The sequence below is a fragment of the Nilaparvata lugens genome, chromosome 2 (genome assembly GCF_014356525.2).
Source record: "Nilaparvata lugens isolate BPH chromosome 2, ASM1435652v1, whole genome shotgun sequence".
In the NCBI taxonomy this organism is placed as follows: Eukaryota; Metazoa; Arthropoda; class Insecta; order Hemiptera; family Delphacidae; genus Nilaparvata; species Nilaparvata lugens.
In genome coordinates, this window is record NC_052505.1 from 97,248,355 (window position 1) to 97,269,950 (window position 21,596).

Below are 21,596 nucleotides of genomic sequence, written 5' to 3' on the forward strand. Positions count from 1 at the left end.
AATTTTGAGAGAATATCTGGAACACAATTTTGGACTTTGCAGCTTCCTTAGACCAGTAAGGAGGTGGACATAGTTATTCTTAACTCTCCCCATGTTCTAAAAAGTAATAAGGTAGTGGTTTAAAAGTTTCATTAATTTTTTTCCATTTTTTGCTTACAGTAAATTTTTTAGGCCTACATGCTTTTATCTTGGAAACAATATGTTCCAACGACATGACAACCATACAAAAATGAAGCTCGATAAATTTTCTAAACATTCTGTTTAGTACAGTATTGTGATATTTGTAATAGTTTGTGAGATAGCCTATACGCTCTGGAAATTCATTTTCATTTTCTACCTGTGTGATTCGATAGTTTTCCCTTCGATATCACTTTCATGTATCGATATTAGAAATATCGATGTTATTACTGTCGAAGACTAAATATCAATACCAGGTTCTGTGTTGACGTTGACGTTTCACTTTCACATTTTTAGGTTAGAAGTTGGTAAAATAGGTTGGTAAAACTTATATACTCATATTAAAAAGTAATAAGATTCAATTACTGCGTTTCTAACAAATATTCAATAATTTTCATAGATTTGTGTTGTAAACTTACAGTTTGTTTGCAATATTCAGCTACATTTTTATCTTGATAAAACAAATTGAAAATGGTTACCTCACCACGTCAGAACAGTGCAGTAGAACTGTTTGATATCAAAAATTCATACTACATTGGAAATTACCAACAATGCATTAAAGAAGCTCAAAAATTAAAGGTGAGTCTATAATTCTTTCTTGAAATATTGGCATAATAGTAGAGCATTAAAATATAAGCAGGGTTTGACACCTTGCTTTGTTAGTATAGTAGGCAATAAGCATACTACCTCTCCATTTATTAAGGGTGTTTATAAAAATAATACAAAGGAATTCAGCATTTAAAAGTAAATGCAACTCTTAATTTGGTTGGTGGAGTTTTAATCTGGTTCCAATGCATAATATTGCATAATATTATTAAACCATAGGTTACCAATTTTTACATTACCCCAAGGCTTTGGGCCTCTTTCTCCAGGTGTTATGCCTATAGTCAGGTCCACAATATAATGGCAGTATTTGATTGACATTGGTGCTGCTATCATCCGACAATAAAGCTGATAGCACTATCCTTTTCTAGCTCCTGAATCTGTTTTTAACAATGTAAAAATATAGTAAACTATGGCAGAAAATCGGCAATTCTGTTCTCCTTTATTAATCCACTGCCATTATAACGTGGACCTCACTATAGTCCACACGTTGGCCCAGGTGCTCGCCCAGCCTGGTAAGCTAGGCCGCGTTGGTTTTGCCATCCACACTGCAATGTGACCAGTGCCTCAACAAGGCCAGCATTGGCAAGCCCTCGCTACACTGAGCTTCGCATCATAAATACCATATTGAAAATTGAGCTGAAGGTTGAAAATATCAACTAAAATGTATAGGCCTAAAAACTATTATATATAATAACCATTTTTAAGAAACTAGTAAAAGTAACGCAATAACAATCAGGCATATATCAACTAAATTAATTAGAGTGGGATAGCACTGAAGGATAGTACTCTACCACTTGCCTACCCCCACCACCGCTTCTCACTCTACTCTACTACTACTATGTTAATAAAAACAGTCTCGAGCTAGTAGAGTAGAGTAGGGTTCCGTATTGACATTTTAAGGTTAGTTCTGTTCACTCGACAACCTCCGGTACTATTCTCAATTGTAGTGAAAATAGTTACTCGACAAAGTAGGTAGAGTAGAGTCAGCTCGGTAGAGTTAGTATGCCAGTAACTCGACCACTAACTCTACTAGTGAAAACCAGACTTTACACAGACAAAACAGCAGAGTCTACGACAAAACAGGAAACAGCATGCATTGGTTGACTTGACAAGAGTGTGGATGGGTGAGCCAGCGCTCGCCTTCACTGGCCCTTGTTGGGCTGGCCTTCGCTCGACAAAGATCGGAGCGATGGGCCAACGAAGGCCAATGAAGTCCAGCGCTGACAAACCACCCATTGCGCTGGTCGTCATTAAGACGCATTGAGCCAACGTGTGGATGCCGCATTAGATTCTTGCAACGCACTTATACGTCCGTCTGTCTGTTGTTGTGTATGTTTGCCTTTATACTCTCAATATTTATTTTAGTATTTAATTGATTAGGTCCATAAAAGGGATCACTGAAGTGAAGCCCACTGGGACACAAGAAAATGTGAGAAAAACAGTTGCCCTAATGCAGAAATCAAATAAGAAAATAAGCACTCACCATACTGCTCTCCAATTCCAACATATAGAACTCACGGAGCGAGTACAGCAGGTTCTTCAAAGCCCCTCGAAACCGCACAGCAGGCATATCCCTGGCCAACAGAGGCTGATTGACATGGGCCAGACCAGTCCGGGTTCTGCTCAAATCCCGGCCAGTCCAGTCCCGGGCTGACAAATAATTTTTGAATAGTGGCGCTCATCGAATTTCCTCAAAGCTGTTTACCCTGTTTCAATATTTGCAGTAGCAGAATCTTCGGGGTGAATTACAACATTTATTTGGATTTTCGTCTTATAATAATAATTAATTCATTAGCAGTTGAATAATTGCAATATCTCAGTAGTTCCATACCCTTGTTAAGGGTGTGGCAAGGCAGAGAATCGGCAACGCTATTCCCTTATCTTTCTCCACTGCCACTAGAGTGAGTCAATACTGGTCCAAGACAATAATAAGCGATTTTCTATTGCAGCCCAGCTCTCCCGAGGTAGCCCTGGAGCGAGATATATTCCTTTACAGAGCTTATTTGGCGCAGAAAAAGTTGCGTATTGTTTTGGACGAGATCAACCAGTCATCGCCGAGTGCATTGCAGCCTCTCAGGCTTTTGGCCGAATACTTGTCGGCAACATCGAACCAGTGAGTAAATAATACAGATCACAATAACTTATTTCTCTTACTTATTGAAAAACGTTATCAGAAGCAGATTATAATAAACTTCCATTTTGATATTGTGGAATTTTCCCGTGTAATACTTCCATTTTGCTTCCTTGGTACAGCAAAGGTTTATCTTCATAACTAGCCGTCAGGCTCGCTTCGCTCGCCATATCCGTCTAGCCAGGGGGCTCCGCCCCCTGGACCCCCGACTGGATCGTCCAAGAATGAGATCAGCAAGCTCGCTTCGCTCGCCTGCATTTTTCATTTGTTGGACGATCATATGTTAGGACGATCCAGTCGGGGGTCCAGACTAAACGTCTGGCTAAACGGATATGGCGAGCGAAGCGAGCCTGACGGCTAGTAATATAATATTCCCAGGAATAGCTCTGATTGAAGTAGCAGTGCCCAATCAATTTTTCCGCGATAAATGCTTTTAAATCTTCAACTTGGTGCCAACCTAACAAAGTCAACTCAACTTAATGCCAACCTGACAAAATTATTAATTTAGTTACCAGTTAACAACTGTTTCGAAGAGGTACTCTCTCTAGATTATAGTTCCATATCAACATATGGTATGGACATTTTTCAATTATAATTAAGAGAATAAGAAGAATATACATGCTAAAAGATGAACTTTAAACCCTTAAAAACCACCCTTAGAGTTAAAATATTGCCAAAAGATTTCTTAGTGCGCCTCTAAAGGGCCAACTGAACATACCTACCAAATTTGAACGTTTTTGGTCCGGTAGATTTTTATTTATGTGAGTGAGTCAGTCAGTCAGTCAGTCAGTCAGTCAGTCAGTGAGTGAGTGCCATTTCGTTTTTATATATGTTTCTATATATATAAAAGCGAAATGGCACTGACTCACTCACTCACTCACTCACTCGCATAACTAAAAATCTACCGGACCAAAAACATTCAAATTTGGTAGGTATGTTCAGTTGGCCCTTTAGAGGCGCACTAAGAAATCTTTTGGCAATATTTTAACTCTAAGGGTTGTTTTTAAGGGTTTAAAGTTCGTCTTTTAGCATGTATATTCTTCTTCTCCCAATCTCTTAATTATAATTGAAATTTCCATATCATATGTTACTATAGAACTATAATCTAGATAGAGTACCTCTTCGAAACAGTTGTTAACTGGCAACTAAATTAATAATTTGTCAGGTTGGCATTAAGTTGAGTTGACTTTGTTAGGTTGGCACCAAGTTGAAGATTTAAATGCATTTATCGCGGAAAAATTGATTGGGCACTGCTACTTCAATCCTGGGATATTTATTACTAGCCGTCAGGCTCGCTTCGCTCGCCATATCCGTTTAGCCAGACGTTTAGTCTGGACCCCCGACTGGATTGTTCTAACATATGATAAAAATGCTCAAATGAAAATGCAGGCGAGCGAAGCGAGCCTGCTGATCTCATTCCTGGACGATCCAGTCGGGGCTCCGCCCCCTGGCTAGACGGATATGGCGAGCGAAGCGAGCCTGACGGCTAGTATATTATATAGATACAAATGTTTTTTGGCAAATATAACATATATACAGAGCAGCACCATAGGGAAAGGATAACATAAGATGATATCTCATGGTATAGGTAGTTTATAATCCAAATTTCAAGCCGATTACTGTCGTCTACTGTCTATTCACCAGGAAAATTGTCTCACTTATAGCTACATACAAGATTGAAGGGGAAAATGTCAGAAGAGTAAATAGTGTTCAGGATCTGGGAGTTTAATTTGATCCCAAGTTACTGTTCACTTCACATGTGGAGAATGTTGTGGCCAAGACTAGATGAAGCTTGGCCACAGTATACATACAGTATGGAAACTTGGCTAGTACCCTGACGCAAAAATAGGCCATCTTGTTAGGAAGCGCCGCATTGTAATAGTATTGATGGTAGGTTCGGATCACTTTAATGATCCGGATCAATTGATCTCGTTCACTGCCACGAGCCAATCAGAAGACCAGGATTGGAACTTCCTAAGGTCACGTGACTTGTCTAGTATTTGCGTCATGTAAAAGCATTGTAACAAAGCTACATATCGACAGTAGAAAGAAGCATTGGAAGTGCAAATAAGCTTTCTGAAAGAATGGACTTTTTCGTGCCAGTGAAGTTTTTTAAAGCAAAGCTTGAGTCTCTCACAGTGTATATTTTTTAATACTGGCAAAATTGCTTTAATGATAATTTACACGTCACAATTTTACGACACAAAGCTATTTGTTATTTTGTGCAACTCAAAGACATTCATATCAATGTACCTGAACTTTTTCTCTTTTCATTTTTGACTTGTGCAACTTACAAAGGCCTTGAGCTGTCATTCTGTACGCTAGAAACCTACTATTGTTCTGTATATTTAGATGTGTTCTAACTTGTCTATTTGTACAAATAAAGGTTTTATTATTATTATTATTATTGCTGTTTAGTTGGGGTGAGAGTGTAAGAACGACCACAGTATGATAGACTACCAGCGTCACATAGTTTCACGTTGGACTATCAGCTTGAGTTAACAGTGAAAATTGGGACATAAACGCCCTATTCCATAGGATATCTTTTAGGATATCCTAGGATATCTTAGGATATCTTTTTGCGCCATCATTTCTCTATGGTAGCACGAGCTAAAGAAGCTGGCACAAGCATATGTTTCAAGCTGCTTATTTAGGTATAGCTTTTTTGTCATAGTCATTCAATCTCAGCTGTTTTCTATGTATGAAATCAAGCCGGTAAACAGCTGTTTACTGAACAAATAAACATATGATTCTCATTACAGCATACTCTACTGTAATGAAACCCTTAGACCAGTTATAGAATAGACACGGCCTATTGTATATTCATACTGAAAGTCGATGAAGCCAACATCTACTGCCAAATCTCCAAATCGTGACGTCAGCATCAGATGGAAAACTTTTCTGTAGAGTTTGTTTACATTGTTTTCCATAGGAGATTGTGTTACAAATTTACATCCTTCTGAAATAGACCCAATCTGAAAGTTTTCTATCCGATGATGACGTCACGATTTTGGAGATATGGCAGTAGATGTTGGCTTCAGAGGCTAGACTTCCCAGCGTGTCTATTCTATAACTGGTCTAAGATGAAACCATATGTTTTCTTTACAGTCGAGTATGTTTCCTAGTTCCGAAATAGGAACAGCATAACTTCTACAAAAAACCACCTTCATAGCTCAAGGTGGAAGTTGTCAACCTCCACAATATTCCTGATTCGGAATTTGTATACTAGGTTATGTTTATAGAATGCATGTAGTAGCTTCAGCACAAGCAGGTAATGTTTTCTATTTCTCAATTATTCTTCTTTAGGTTATTATGAAAAAAATAGTGTACATTACTTGGACGTAGATGTCTTTTGCAGTGCTCGAATGAAATTCTAGTCTTGGCTAATGCCTCGACTAGAAACATCATTCTCGCCTGTAAAAGGCCCCTTCTTGTCCATGTGACGTAAGATACTATAATCTTCACTGTCACGCTGTCGTAACATTCAACTTTCAGTCATCTCTTTTCTGTAGTCTAGAATTCACCAAAATTTACTAGTAGATACTCCGTTGTGGCAAAACAATTCTACCATAATTATTGTACCTAAAGTTTATTCATAAATTCTAGCTTTTGACTCACATTCTGACCACAAAAATGCTGCTCTTATTTGGTGCGAATGAAAATAAATTAATAGATGATAGATGCATATAAGAAGAGTGGCCTTGATCAACTGCAAACCTTTCGTGATGTTATTAGAAAATCTTTTTTAAACTTGCACAGATTTAAAGACAAGTGAACAAAGCATGCACTATCAAAATAAAAACAGTACTTAAACAGAAGTATACTTATATTAAGATATATAACTATAGTGAGGTCCACTTTATAATTGAGTGATCTCAATTGAGTGAACTCGTGGTCTAGTGGATAGAGTGTTTGCGTAGCAGCATAAGGTGTGTACAGATATACGCGCCGCGAACATGAGCAATTCACTTTTAATCGGCTGACTATATCTGTATTTTTACAGAAACGGTAAGATACAGATATAAAAAGCTTGGCATCAGCTGATTAAGAGCGAATTGCTCATGTTCGCGGCGCGTATATCTGTACGCACCTTTAGAGATCCCGGGATCAAACTCTCTCATTACCAAAACGTTTTTTAACCAGATCACCCCCGTGTTATCGGATGGACACGTTAAACTGTCGGTCCCGACTGAAGTATGACAGTCGTAAGGCCCATTGACGGCTTAAATTATATATATATTCAGGCGGTGGGACGTTCCCGCAAGGGACTCCCCACCAACAAAAGCCATACGAATTTACTTTTTTTATAATGGCATTGGAGAATGATAGGAGAACAACGATGTCGATTCTCTGCCTTGTCAGTGCTTTCTATTCAGGATAGCTAATACCGGTATATCTGACGTAATATTAACTGTTCATTCTTGTTAAAAATAATCAATAATATCTTATTTATTAAAAAAAATTATTTTTCAGCTATGAAATGATCAATTGTTTGCAGGACAAAACTTCTAGCAGCCCTCGATGAGCGCATGGAGAAAGGTCACCCATCCAGTGACGGCCCCTTAGGCAACCAGGTTTGTTCACCTATTATCATTCAATCAATATTATTGTAGTCCAATAACATTATTATCATTTTTTTTTTAGTTCTACCAAGTTATCTGTAGAGAGGCCCACGTTATAATGGCAGTATTTCATTAACATAACATCTTCTCCGTTCAGTTCGTACAACGGAAAATGTAGACCGAGTCAGAACGGCAGTTGTTACTAGTCCTAGACGATCGACTCGACTACATGGTTTCAGGACTAGACGACACTGACTCGGTCTACATTCTCCAGAGTACTAACTGAACGGCGAAGACCAGGTGGTTTCTTTTTTATCATTGAACAAGTCTTATAAACGCTGCAACCCATCAGAGCACTGTATTTTGATCAGGCACTGCACCTCGACATCCAACTCTAAAACAGTGATGGAAAAGCGTTTTTCATTGGGCCATATGAATAAAGTTGAGCACTTGCTTATACTTCTAAAATATGGAGCATATGCTTCATTTTCTATGAATAAACGTGAACAAAACCTTTTGCTCATGCTCATCAAAAAAATTGTTTTGACCATTTGCTCAAAATTAAAAGCTTGTGCTGAAAATTGTATGAATAAAATAGAGCATTTGCTCAACGTTTGAAGCAAATGCTTCAAAAAAGGTGAGTCTAGTCTAGAGCAGCTTAACACCTTTTGCTCATAGTAAAATGGCTCAACTAATGCGTTTGAGGAAGAGGAAACTATACCAGATACGATCACAACCAATAGTTGAAAACTATAAAACTCACCATTATTCCTACAAAAGAATAAATACAAAAGATACCTAATATAAATATAGCCATCACAAAATAGGAAATAGGCATTTAGGAAGATGAGAATGTAGACAATTATAAGAAGGCTATTGATATTATAAGAATATGCTGAAGATTATTATAGAGATGACATTTTTTCACGTTATTATTTCAAAATTCTAAACTCAATTAACCTAAAACTCTATTCATGAATAGAAAACAGAGCAGTCGATGGAAACACAAGCGGTGCCCCCTACTTGCATATTTAGCGCTTCCGTGAGCTATAAAAACAAAGTAAGGCTACAAATGCGAATCAGCTGATGAAAAATCTTTAAAATACGTGAGCATTTGCTCCAGAGTTCAGGAGCATAAGGTAAGAGTATAAGGTAAAGCTTATTCATATCAAAATGACAAAACCTTATGCTCCATGCTCTTGCTCATGAGCATTTGCTCTGGTTTTATTCATATGGGCCATTGTCTCTAAAAAAAAAAACGGCTCAACTGCGAACACGCGATGCTGTACGTTCCAACGCTCCATAGCGTCTGAAACGGCTTATAGTGAGGTGCACGTTATAATGGCGGTGGAGAATGATAGGAGAACAACGTTGCCGATCCTCAGTCTTGTCAATGCCTTCTATAGACGGTAGCTGATGCAGGTTTATTGATGTAATATTAACTGTTCATACTCGTTTAAAATAATCAATTATATTTTATTAAGCAAGAAATTATATTTTTTGTCATAGTCATTCAATTTCAGTTGTTTTACATCCATGAAATCAAGCCGGTAAACAGCTGATTGTAGAACAAATAAACATATGATTCTCATAATGTAGTAATGTCAGAACAAGCAGGTAATGTTTTCTGTTTCTCAATTATTCTTTTCTAGATTATTTGACAAAAAAATAGTGTAAGTTACTTGGACGTGAATGTCTTTTGCAGTGCTCGAATGAAATTCTAGTCTCGGCTGACGCCTCGACTAGAAACATCATTCTCGCCTGCAAAACGGCCCTTCCCGTCCTTGTGACTTAAGATACTATTTCCAATAATGTTAATGTAATAATGAATTCAATAATTAAGATAAAATATTTTGTTGACCGAACGTAATGAGATCTATGTTTTAACACGATTTTCTTTTGTCCATATGTATGTATGGTTGTACGTTAAATGTAACGCATTCACGGCCAAACGCGTTAATAGAATTGTATTAGATTTGGCAGAAATATTCCTTTTTTTAACTGCGCGTCGATGTATACACAAGGTTTTTTGAAATGATGTATTTTAAGGATAATATGAAAGGAAAAGGAATTTCCTCCATACTCTGGTATCACTATATATATCATCTACTCTGAAGATAGGATTAGTCAGACAATAGAATTATTCACAATCAATCAGCTGACTAGTGGATTGTTCATTGCATGCATTACACAGATGTTTGGAGAAGCTGGTGAACAGGTGACACCAGGTACTTGTGGATAAGAAAACTGTAAAGGTACGTCCACACTATGCCGAATGGGGTCGATTGACACTGTTGAACAAGTGTGGACATGTCGCCCGGCTTTGTCGAATCATGCCGGCCCGAACCGAATTCAACCCGAATCAAGTCGGCACGGATCGAGAAAGTCGAATCGATATCAGCAGTGTGGATGTGTTGAACGAGGTTGCGCAACATTTCACACTGCTCTTTCAATATTTATTTAAATGAAAATTATTTTTAGTTTATATTATTATATTAATATTGTTTGCTTTGAAATTTTTTAAGAGGTGGCCCAATGATACCTAAGAATCTTCTGTTGCCAAAAACCGCACAGTTACTGCATGGTGCTTGCTCACTGGAATAGCTGGTCTGAATTTTGTGTCTTGTTTTATGATTACTGGTGCAATTTTACTTAATACATTTTCTAAATCGGAATTATTCATTCTAAAAAAGTTCTGAAAGCCTACGTCACATCTATATTCCAAGTTCAAATCATCAGCATCATTATGCAATAAATCCTTTATAAATTCTTCAGTAGTATACATTTTTCTGCCTCGGACAAGGCTTGGCCTTACCCAAAACCTCCTTGGGCGGCGACGACGGCGATCATGCTGACTTCCTGCAACTGGAATGATAATTGCAGCAGCCGCCACTGCAGCGTTTTCCGAGTCACTCATTTTATTCATTAACTTTGTGGCGAATCATCTGATTGCCACCTGTGATGTTTTCAACTAGCATAGTTGACCCCGACGATTGAAAAACAAGAATTTTCACAAATATTTTGCGTGAGTATTTGAGTCATGATGGATGAACAAATTGCGGATCTGCGTGAACGTGATGCACAGTTGCAGCAACCCATTCAAAATCACGAAGTACATCGAAGTATAAAGTTGCCACCATCATGGTTGGACAAACCTCGTTTATGGCTCCTTCAGGCTGAATCCCATTTCACACTGTCCAACATTGTAAACGAGATAACCAAATTCCATCATGTTGTGTCTCAATTGGACCAACGCACGGAAGCCAAAGTTGAGGACGTTATTGCGAACCCTCCTCCGCTCAACCCATACACGTTCTTGCGCGACAAGATTATTAAACGTTTATCCACGTCCGAGGAGCAACGCATTCGACAGCTCATCAGTACGGAGGAATTAAATTCCTATAACTTTAATTTAAATTCACTTACACCGGCGTGTGCCGCTAGACTAGTCCACATTTACGGAGGTATGTGGAAAAGTCAAATATCGAACGTGTTGATCGACACATGTGGATCGACTTTGTCGATCGGCATAGTCTGGACGCGGCTTGAGGTTCAGATGAGGTTGTGGATGAGAAAACTGTTCTACTGTTCACAGAACTACTACTTTATTAAGTATTGAATAGACTTAGAACGTTGTCAAAAATCCACTTTAATTAAATAAAAATTAAAAAATAATATTTTACAGGAGTTACAGTAAAGTTACTTCCTGTAACTTACAGCTGATGATGTGTGAGCACACACGAAAGCATGCTCCTGTAAAATATTAATTTTTTAATTTTTATTTGATTAAAGTGGATTTTTGACAACGTTCTAAGTCTATTCAATTATGGAAAAGTTCCACAACATCAACATTAACACTACAAACTTAATTAATTAAGTATTATTTATTAAAAGACGATCTGGCATCAGAACAAAGCGAGAAAGAGGTATACGCTTTGTTGAATGATAGACAAGGATAGCAATACCATTGCTAATCAAACACTGCCATTATAACGTGAACCCCACTATAGTATGGGCCGTCTGCCAACATTCGTTCAAGGACAATACCTCCTCCCGACGCCGAGTACTAGCGGTTTGAAAAACATGCGTTTCCTCTGCAGCACCTTGTAGGCTACATTGTATGTCTTGGATAAATGTCTTGATTGATTGATTGATAGGTGGCGGCGACAATCTACTGCCAGGCGGGCAACTGGGAGTCCGCACTGCGTGCCCTCCACCAGGACGATGACCTTGAGAGCTGGGCGATGGTGGTTTGCATCTACCTCTCCATGGACCGCGTCGACTTGGCTCGCAAGCAGCTCAAGCAGATGCAGGAGGCCGATGAAGATGCTACGCTCACTCAACTTGCCACTGCTTGGCTCAACATTGCTCTGGTTAGTCACTTGAATCATAGAGAAAGATAGCATAAGAAGATGTAGAATTCATTCAAAGTTTGGAGGTTTTATATAAAATTTATAAATGCTCAAGTTATGATGATGTTGTATCATATTGTGTTGATACTGTATCATGTGAGGTGATTCTGTATAATTTATGGTGATACTAGTAGTTCTGTGAAAAGTAGACCTCGCGCAGTTGTAACGACGTCCCAAACCATAAGCACATCCACACTGATACACTAACTATTTATTTGATCAGATCATGCTTACACAAGATTTAATTATCATATAACGCTTTCCAGAATTTAGCGCGAGAAAACCAGAAGACATCTGGGCGCCCAGACGAGTTGTTATAAGTTCTTTGCATCCTATTTAATAGTGCATAAAAATTGCATTCAATGAGGCATACTAGATGAGGATGCCACTGCTTGGTTTAACATGGCATCGGTTAGTCACTGAATAAAAATAGATTGATATATTTATTGAGAATTCAAAGATGGGCTGTAATGATGGGAGAGCATTATTCTCAAGATTTAAATATTCTCCTATTATCAACCTCATGCAAGGGTCATTTTTTCAACCTCCAATCACATTTTCGTAAGGGTCATACCATTTTGAGCCTTTTTTTTTGTCATGCCATGACTTTGAGGACAGTGCTTCCAAACTACCGAGGAGCTCCATAACAACTTCATGGCTCACTTAAACTCATCAGGCGGCAACATTTATTCAATAATACACAAAACACAATAAATTCATTAAAATGATTGGGGAAGGACCAACATGCTCAGCGCAAAACTGTTCCTTACCCGAATTTTGATTCATACACCAAGTCCAAAAAGGTTTTCATTAACGTTTCAATATGTGTCCAATTTCCGGTGCAAACATTTGAGAACTTAAGAAGAGGGTTTTGGTAGGCTGGTCCACTGGTAAGACAAATGCCTCAACCTCTACGGTAATTATGTTTAATCATGAATGAAAGTAACTTTCAGGGCCGTTTGCACAGTATAGATTGCTAAACTCGATTAAGTTAATCGAGTTTAAGTTAATCTGAAAGTTTAAACTTGAATCGGTTTTCTCAGTGCATTTACTAATCCAGTTTAAGTTAAACTAGTTTAGCGTTAAGTTGGTAATAGAATGTCATCTTTTATAATATCAGGAAGGATAATTTTTACAGGAAATTTGTTATTTGTTTACAAACCATCAGTAAATTGAGGTTATGTAGCTACTATTTCCTCGTTCAAAATCCACAGAGCTGTAAGCTGTACGGTAATTAAAGTGAAAAGCGATCAAGAAATTCTTCAAAAAATGATGAAATGCTATACTACTATTAGAAACAAACTTATATTTAATTGGTACCAAAAAATATATTATAGAATGTAAGATAAAAACCTTATTTTGTTATAAAAATCCACTTAAATCTACTACGGTCTTCCTCGTTTATTAGAAATCCCTCGAAAGCAAAATATCCCAGTTATGTGTGATTAAAAACATGTTTTCTAATTATAGACCACTGATAAAAATTGTCTTATTTTCTTTCAATTGGTTTATTTTATCAAATATTAAATTGGCACTTGCTTTACCCAAGCAAACCCGATAAAAAATGCTTTATTATCCCAGAAATTTAAATGATTCGTTTTTTGCCCAATTTTTCTCAATCCAAAATTTCTTAGCAGTCATCTTTATCAATCGCCTTAGAAAAACTTCTATCAATTCCTCCATTATAATTATTTTTACATTTAAATAATGATTCACTATAACTTAAATAATTATTATCGTCTAAAGAAGCATTAAAAACAACCATAGACAAATAATTTACTATTTGTTCCCCCATCAAATCTTACAGTTGTCTAGTTAATCCAAATTATTTGGTTTAAACCTCCTGTTTTGGAGGTTTAAACTTTCCCAGAGTTTGAACTCAATACAGAGTTTAAACTGATACTGCGCAAACGGAATTTTAGTTTAAACCAAAAAAATCCAGATTTGGTTTAAGCTTTAGCTTAAACTTACACTGTGCAAACGGCCCTAGGTGAGAAAAAAAATACTAATTATTATTAAACGAAAATCCAAATTAAATGCTGTAATTCACCCCGAAAACTTCTGCTACTGCAAATATTGACAACAGGGTAAACAGCTAGATGGAAATTCGATGAGCGCTACCATTCAAAAATTATATTCCTCCTGTTGTCAATATTTGCAGAAGTAGAAGTCTTCGGGGTGAATTACAGCATTTAATTAGGATTTTCGTTTAATAATAATTATTAATTCATTAGCATTTGAATAATTGCAATATCTCAGTAATTTCCATCTCTAGACTGGCTGGCCGGTATAAAATGAGCGCTGCTATCCAGAGATTGTTAGTTTGGTGTAAGGATAAGCATTCCTGACCGGCAATTAGGAGATACTGGGTTCGATTCCCGGGCTCACAAATAATTTTTGAAAGGTAGCGCTCATCGAATTTTCATCTAGCTGTTCACCCTATTGTCAATATTTGCAGTAGCAGAAGTCTTCGGGGTGATTCCCAGCATTTAATTAGGATTTTCGTTTAATAATAGCCTAATTATTAATTCATTAGCATTTGAATAATTGCAATATCTCAGTAATTTCCATCTCTAGACTGGCTGGCCGGTATAAAATGACCGCTGCTATCCAGAGATTGTTAGTTTGGTGTAAGGATAAGCATTCCTGACCGGCAATTAGGAGATACTGGGTTTGATTCCCGGGCTGACAAATAATTTTTGAGAGGTAGCGCTCATCGAATTTTCATCTAGCTGTTCACCCTGTTGTTAATATTTGCAGTAGCAGAAGTCTTCGGGGTGAATTACAGCATTTAATTAGGATTTTCGTTTAATAATAATTATTAATTCATTAGCATTTGAATAATTGCAATACCTCAGTAATTCCCATCTCTAAAAAAATACTCTTCCATATGCATTCGTATCCTATTTATGGCCAATAAGGAATTAAAAAATTACCCTCGTACACTGTTGTATCCATTCCATTCTATTCTACTAATTGACCGATCGAAGTGAGGTCTCAGATTCAAGTCGACGGTTTGGCATTTCTCTTAGTGTTTAAATATTTGAATGTTTATATGTTGCGCATTTACGGCGAAACGCGGTAATAGATTTTCATGAAATTTGACAGGTATGTTCCTTTTTTAATTGCGCGTCGACGTATATACAAAGTTTTTGGAAATTTTGCATTTCAAGGATAATATAAAAGGAAAAAGGAGCCTCCTTCATAAGCCAATATTAGAGTAAAAATCATACTATTGAATTATTCATCATAAATCAGCTGACAAGTGATTACACAGATGTGTGGAGAAGCCAGTCTATTACTGTATTTGTATAAAGTCTATAGTTTCAATCGAAGACATTAAAGAGGTATGGATCTTTAAGCTGGGGTTTACACCAAAGTTATTAACAAAATGATTATAACTTAATCTTTATAGATTCTATTAGATTGAACGGAAGTTGACAAACACATAATTATGTTCATCATGTGTATGATAAGTTATGTTCAATCTAATATAATCTAAAAGGATTGAGTTATAAAAATCAGACTATAGAATTATTCGTCATAAATCAGCTGACAAGTGATTACACAGATGTGTGTGCGGAGAAGCCAGTCTATTGCTGTATTTGCATAAGGTCTATAGTTTTAATCAGGTACTTGTGGATGAGAATACTGCGTGAGGTCCACTGTTCACAGAACTACTAGTATATTCCATTTCAATGTTGTCTCCAGGGTGGTGACAAACTGCAGGACGCATTCTACATCCTTCAGGAGTTGGTGGACAAGTACGGAGTGAGCTGTCAGCTGTTGGTGGGTCAGGCCGCCTGCCAGGTGGGACTGTGCAGGTGGGAGGAGGCTGACTCACTCTTGCATGACGCACAAGAGCAGGACAACGCCGATGCTGACGCCGCGATTAACGCCATACTGGTCAACCATCATTTCAACAAGATCACTGAGGTAATACAATCTACAAATTCACAGCAGATCTGTCTAAATACATTTTTGAATTATCATATGAAATTCTATTATATTAAGCGAGCAATTTCTGTATTTTTATATATTTTATATCGGGTTATTTATGTTCAACGGATCTCGAAAACGGCACTAACGATTTTCACGAAATTTGGAACATAGTAGGTTTATGATATAAAAATTCGATTGCACTAGGTCTCATCCCTGGGAAAACTCGCTGAAGGACATGAAAAGGATAACAATCATTCATCATTGGAAAAATAGATGATAATTTCGTCGTCTGTCTATACAGAAGATGCGTGTGTGGGAGAGAAACATAATTATTTGCAGCTGTGTAATAAATCAGCAAGAAAATATTATCTAGAAATTTTAATCGACTTGATCAAAATAATCTGATTTGTTGACATGACATGATAATCATTCTGAACTAGAGTACATCATAGTTCTCAAAGTTAATCATTATTTGACAATTGTAAATGATTAGTGAGTGTTATTTTGTTATTTTATTTGGTTTGTAAATAATCTAAATTAGAACTTTTTTCCAAATGTTTGGGCAGAAAATTGAACTTGAATTCAAGTGTATGGGAACATAACCTACTTTCTGGACTATTTATAGTGTATAAATCAAAATTCGGGGAAGAAACCGTTTTGGGCTTTGCCTGTTAGTCCTTTCCCAATCATTTTAAAGAATTGTGTTCTGTTTATCAATAGTTTATAAAATAATAAATAACGAGCAAAGCTCGGTGCCCCGATATTAAGCACAATAAAAGAATCAAGTTGAACAGCAATTCAGCTGTATCTGTTGAACAGCAATCATCAATCAAGTTAATGCAAGAATCAAGTTTTATTGCATTTTCAATTGTTTTACTTGTATTATGTGTTAAGAGAGCAATATTATGGGATATCATCCTTGTGCTCTCATATGTATCTCAAATAAATAAATAAATAGAAGTTTCCTCCGCTATAAGCTTGCTTTCCTGCTATGTTTTATTTTGTTCTATACCAATTGATTAATTGATTGTATTTGTTTTGCAGGCTAATAGAATGCTGACTCAGCTGAAAGAGTCGAGCAGCAAACATCGATTTGTGAAAGAAATTTTGGCCAAAGAGGACGAATTTGACCGTTTGGAGGCGCAGTATGCTGCTGAAAAATGAGCCAAAAATGTGTGCAAATTTGTGCAAAAACTCTATGTTGACTCTTTGGCTTCACACCACATTTGTGCAAACATTTAGGATAGGCACACAAGGAACTGTGAACATTACATTTGTTTCAACTACCTTTGTTCTATTCATTAAAATTATTGTAAAAATTATTATTTATGGAAAAACATTTATGCCGATTCCTTAACATTTTTCATTGATGTACTCATTTTTTTGTGCAAACATTCATTATAGGTACACAAAAAACTTTGAAATATTAGATTTATTCTCTTTATTTTCATTCATACAATAATTACATCATCAAAATGATAGGGAGAGAAAAAAATAAGATAACCTTGTGCTATTTCTCTCCCAAATTCAGATAGGGTTACACATAGTCCGAAATAGGTTAACAATCACCTTTGTTCCATTTCTTAAAATTATTGTATTTAATATTGTTTTTTATAGAAAACATTCATGAAAATTATGATTATTATAAACATTTATGATGTAATATTCTTCATTAATGTACTCATTATTTTGTGATATCATTCAATATATTCACTCAAGAAACTGTGAAATAATAGGATTTTTAACAACCTTTGTATCATTTATTAAAATGTTTATATAAATTATATTCTTTATCAATTATTTATATTTTATTATTATTTATGATGATATTCCGTTACAACTTTTATTAATGTTCAATTTTGGATACCAGTACTGTATATTGCTGAATACAATAAACGCTGATTGTTTATCAATTTTGAGACTACTACTTTTTTATTATATTCCAATATCATTATATTATAAGTTTAAAAAGTTTTGTTCGATACAATCATAGAGAAACAATAGCGTAAGTAGATATCCCATGGTATAGGGAGTTTATGTCGCAACTTTTACTGTTATCTCAAACCAAATTACTGTTGATTATTGTCGAATTTTACTGTTTTGTTGGGGTGAGAGTGTATGAACGTCACAATTATGAGAGACTACCAGTTTCTAAATATGGTAGGATACCAGTTTCTAAATATGGTAATATGTATAATTTAGGACTACCAGTTTCTAAATATGGTAATTTAGGAACTACATGTTCCTAAATATGAGAGACTACCAGTGTCACACAGCTTCACGGGAAAGAATTACATGAACTAGCGGCTTGAGATAACAGTAAAAGTTGCGACATAAACGCCCTATACCATGGGATATCTACTTATGCTATTGTTTCTCTATGATACAATACAACGGCCCGGTTGCACATGAGTCTGTTAAATTTAACTGTGATTAAATGTCGGTTAAATGCCAGACGAGAACCTATCAGAGAAGCTGACGTCTTCAATTAGCACTGGATCACAGTTAGGGCCAAGGCACACGGAGCGTTTTTCAGACGAGTCGGCAGGGCAGGAAGCTCTCCGATTGGCTGATCGGCGTTCAGAAATCAGTTGATCATCAGTCAATCAGAGAGCTTTCTGCTGAATAGTCTGAAAAACGCTTTGTATGGCTTGGCCCTTATAATTTAACAAACCTTTGTGCAATCGGACCATTTGAGTTGGAAGCTGGTGTTTCTGTTTAATAGTTATTAGCTTAATTCAAAATGTTAACTCAAATTGTCTGACGGAAAATTTTGAAGAAAGTAAGCCGCGCTTCTCGCTGTGAGTTCAGTGCAATTATATACTGATATAGTGAGGTCCACGTTGTAATGGCAATGGAGAGAGAAAGCAGAACAGCGTTGACGATCCTCTGCCTTGCCACTGCCTTCTATATAGAGGATAGCTGATACCGGTATATCTTATGAAAATAATATTAACTGTTCATTCTTGTTGAAAATGAACAATCATATTATTTTATCCATCAAGAAAATATACCGGTATTCGTTAATGATTTAGTTTTAAGTTTTCATAATTGAGGTAGTTAATATTTTGTTGATTGATTACATTTCTACATTGTTGAAAACGATCTGTCAACATTGCAGAGGTAAAAAAGGATAGCGCTGTCTGCTTTATCGAATAATAGACAAGGTTTCTTTACATTTGTATGAATATAATTATATGAGTATGATAGACAAGGACAGCAACACCAATGTAAATCAAATACTGCCATTATAACGTGGACCACACTATAATAGCATATACATTTATGTACTTCAAATAAGAATGCATAATTCCCACTTCAAACTGGAGACCACATCTTTGGCAGTACAGAGTTATCTATAAATATGAATAATTTTCAAGCATCACTAAGACTATAGTGAAGTCCACGTTACAATGGCAGTATTTATTTAGAATTGGTATTGCTATCCTTGTCTATCATTTAACAAAGCGTATAGCGCTATCTCTTTCTCGCTTTGCTCTGCTGGCTGATCGTCCTTTAACAATGTAGAATTGATAATCAATTAACAAAATATTTCATATTATTTATGGAAATTAATTACCATATGAAGTTATAGAAAAAATATAACTCTTTGCTTATAATTGATTATTTTAAACCTCACTTCGTTCGGTCAATGAAAATTCATTATGAAATTATTGAAAAATATAATTTCTTGCTTAATAAAACATAATTGATTATTTTCAACGAGGATGAACAGAGTTAATATTACATCAATAAACCTGTATCAGCTACCGTCTATAGAAGGCATTGACAAGACAGAGGATCGGCAACGTTTTTCTATTGGTACCTTAATTAGTAGTAGTGTGATTGGAGTGTACGATTCACACTACACGGTACTAATCAAGGTGCCTATAGAAAAACGTTACCGATCCTCTGTCTTGTCAATGCCTTTCTATAGACGGTAGCTGATACAGGTTTATTGATGTAATATTAACTCTGTTCATTCTGGTTTAAAGAGACAGACAGAATCGGACAGAGAAGACAGAGAATCGGCAACGTTTTTCTCCTATCTTTCTCCACTGCCATTATAACGTGGACCTCACTATTGAGTCCACATTTTTGGCTCTACAGAGTTATATAAATATGAATAATTTCCAAGTTTTACTGAGACTGGTCAATATTTGCCAAAACTATTTAACGATAGTTGTACTGTATTTAACCTAGATCTCCCCACCACATCTCAACTTATTTCATGTCTTATTTCAACGTCATATTGTGGATTATACCGCTATTGCAATAAACCAACAAAAAAGCTATAAGTAAGTAATGTATGTTCCATATTTGCTTCAAATATAGTGACATTCACTCTAATCTTCTAGCATTGGTAGAGTGGGAAGCAATAATGTCATCTATAAGAAAATTCAGCTATCAGTTTGAAGTGAATATCATGCTAAAAGTGGAAAACTCCTGTGTATGGCCTCGTAAATATATTAAATAGGAATAATTTTACGGGGATTGCAAAACCCACAGAGCTATAAAACTAGCGGTAAAACGGGGTTTCAAAAGCTGTAAAACTACCGTAGCAGTTAAACGGGATTTCTGCATTGTAAGAGCGGATGAATGAACAATAATAATCGACCTACGATTTATGTGTAAACCCATGAATGCTTTAGTTTTTGTTTCATTTTTATAGTGCTGGCAACCGAGAATCGTACACTACTAATCAAGGTACCTATAGAAAAACGTTGCCAATCCTCTGTCCTGTCTGTCTTGAACGAGAATGAACAGTTAATATTACATCAATAAACCTGTATCAGCTACCGTCTATAGAAAGCATTGACAAGACAGAGGATTAGAGAATAAGATTAATTTTAAACAAGAATTAACAGTTACTATTTCATCACATATAAAGGTATCAGCTATCCTCTGTAGAAGGCAGTGGCAAGACAGAGGATCGGCAACGTTTTTCTATAGGTACCTTAATTAGTAGTAGTGTGATTGGAGTATACGATTCACACTACGGTACTAATCAAGGTACCTATAGAACAACGTTGCCGATCCTCTGTCTTGTCAATGCCTTTCTATAGACGGTAGCTGATACAGGTTTATTGATGTAATATTAAATCTGTTCATTCTGGTTTAAAATAATCAATTATAAGCAAAGAATTATATTTTTTCTATAACTTCATAATGAATTTCCATAATTAAGATCAAATATATTCTGTTGATTAATTATCAATTCTATATTGTTGAAAGACAATCTGGCAACAGAGCGAAGCGAGAAAGAGATAGCGTTATCCGCTTTGTTGAATGATAGACAAGCTTAGCAATACCATTGCTAATCAAACACTGCCATTATGACGTGGACCTCTTTATAGAATACATAGGTCAAATCAAATCAAATAGCTTTTTATTCACAAAACATAATACAAATTCATGAAATTAATTTACACATTTAACAGTGAATACTCTCCACAAAGACTTGAGTCTGTGAGTGGAGAGTGAGTTCTTTCAAAGTTGATTTACATTATGTTCTCATTAGGTACATGATATTGAATGTATGTATTCTATTCTTTCCATGAATGTATTCTAGGTACATTGCTACTAATAATTCGAAGGCATTTCTATAGTGCCGTATGTTACAATAAATTATTCTATGGCTGGCAATAGTGCTTTTTATTATCCAGAGTTTGATGTTTCATGATTCTTAAAGTCTACAAAATGGAGCTAATTTTACCGCTTTTTTATTGCTGTCTAATATCTATACTCACTCCACTTACAATAATT

At 36.1% G+C, this 21,596-nt stretch overlaps 2 protein-coding genes across 2 annotated transcripts in view; both read left to right on the plus strand.

Annotated features, from left to right (window-relative positions):
- LOC111062274 (beta-alanine-activating enzyme-like) overlaps positions 1 to 21,596 on the plus strand; it is a 176,345-nt gene that overhangs the window by 99,687 nt on the left and 55,062 nt on the right. The gene's annotated exons all lie outside the window — the stretch shown is intronic.
- Positions 418 to 17,744, plus strand: LOC120350074 (coatomer subunit epsilon-like). The gene is made up of 6 exons (XM_039422212.1): positions 418 to 756; positions 2,733 to 2,896; positions 7,413 to 7,488; positions 11,634 to 11,849; positions 15,600 to 15,824; positions 16,875 to 17,744. Exons 1-6 carry the CDS (start codon positions 649 to 651, stop codon positions 16,992 to 16,994), a joined length of 909 nt encoding a protein of 302 aa, XP_039278146.1. The 5' UTR covers positions 418 to 648; the 3' UTR covers positions 16,995 to 17,744.

Bases quoted from the DNA above. Each gene is read 5' to 3' on its own strand.
- LOC120350074 (XM_039422212.1), top strand. From the start codon at position 649: ATGGTTACCTCACCACGTCAGAACAGTGCAGTAGAACTGTTTGATATC. The intron at 757-2,732 runs GTGAGTCTATAA...TTTCTATTGCAG, and splicing joins AAGAAGCTCAAAAATTAAAG to CCCAGCTCTCCCGAGGTAGC. The intron at 15,825-16,874 runs GTAATACAATCT...TTTGTTTTGCAG, and splicing joins ATTTCAACAAGATCACTGAG to GCTAATAGAATGCTGACTCA.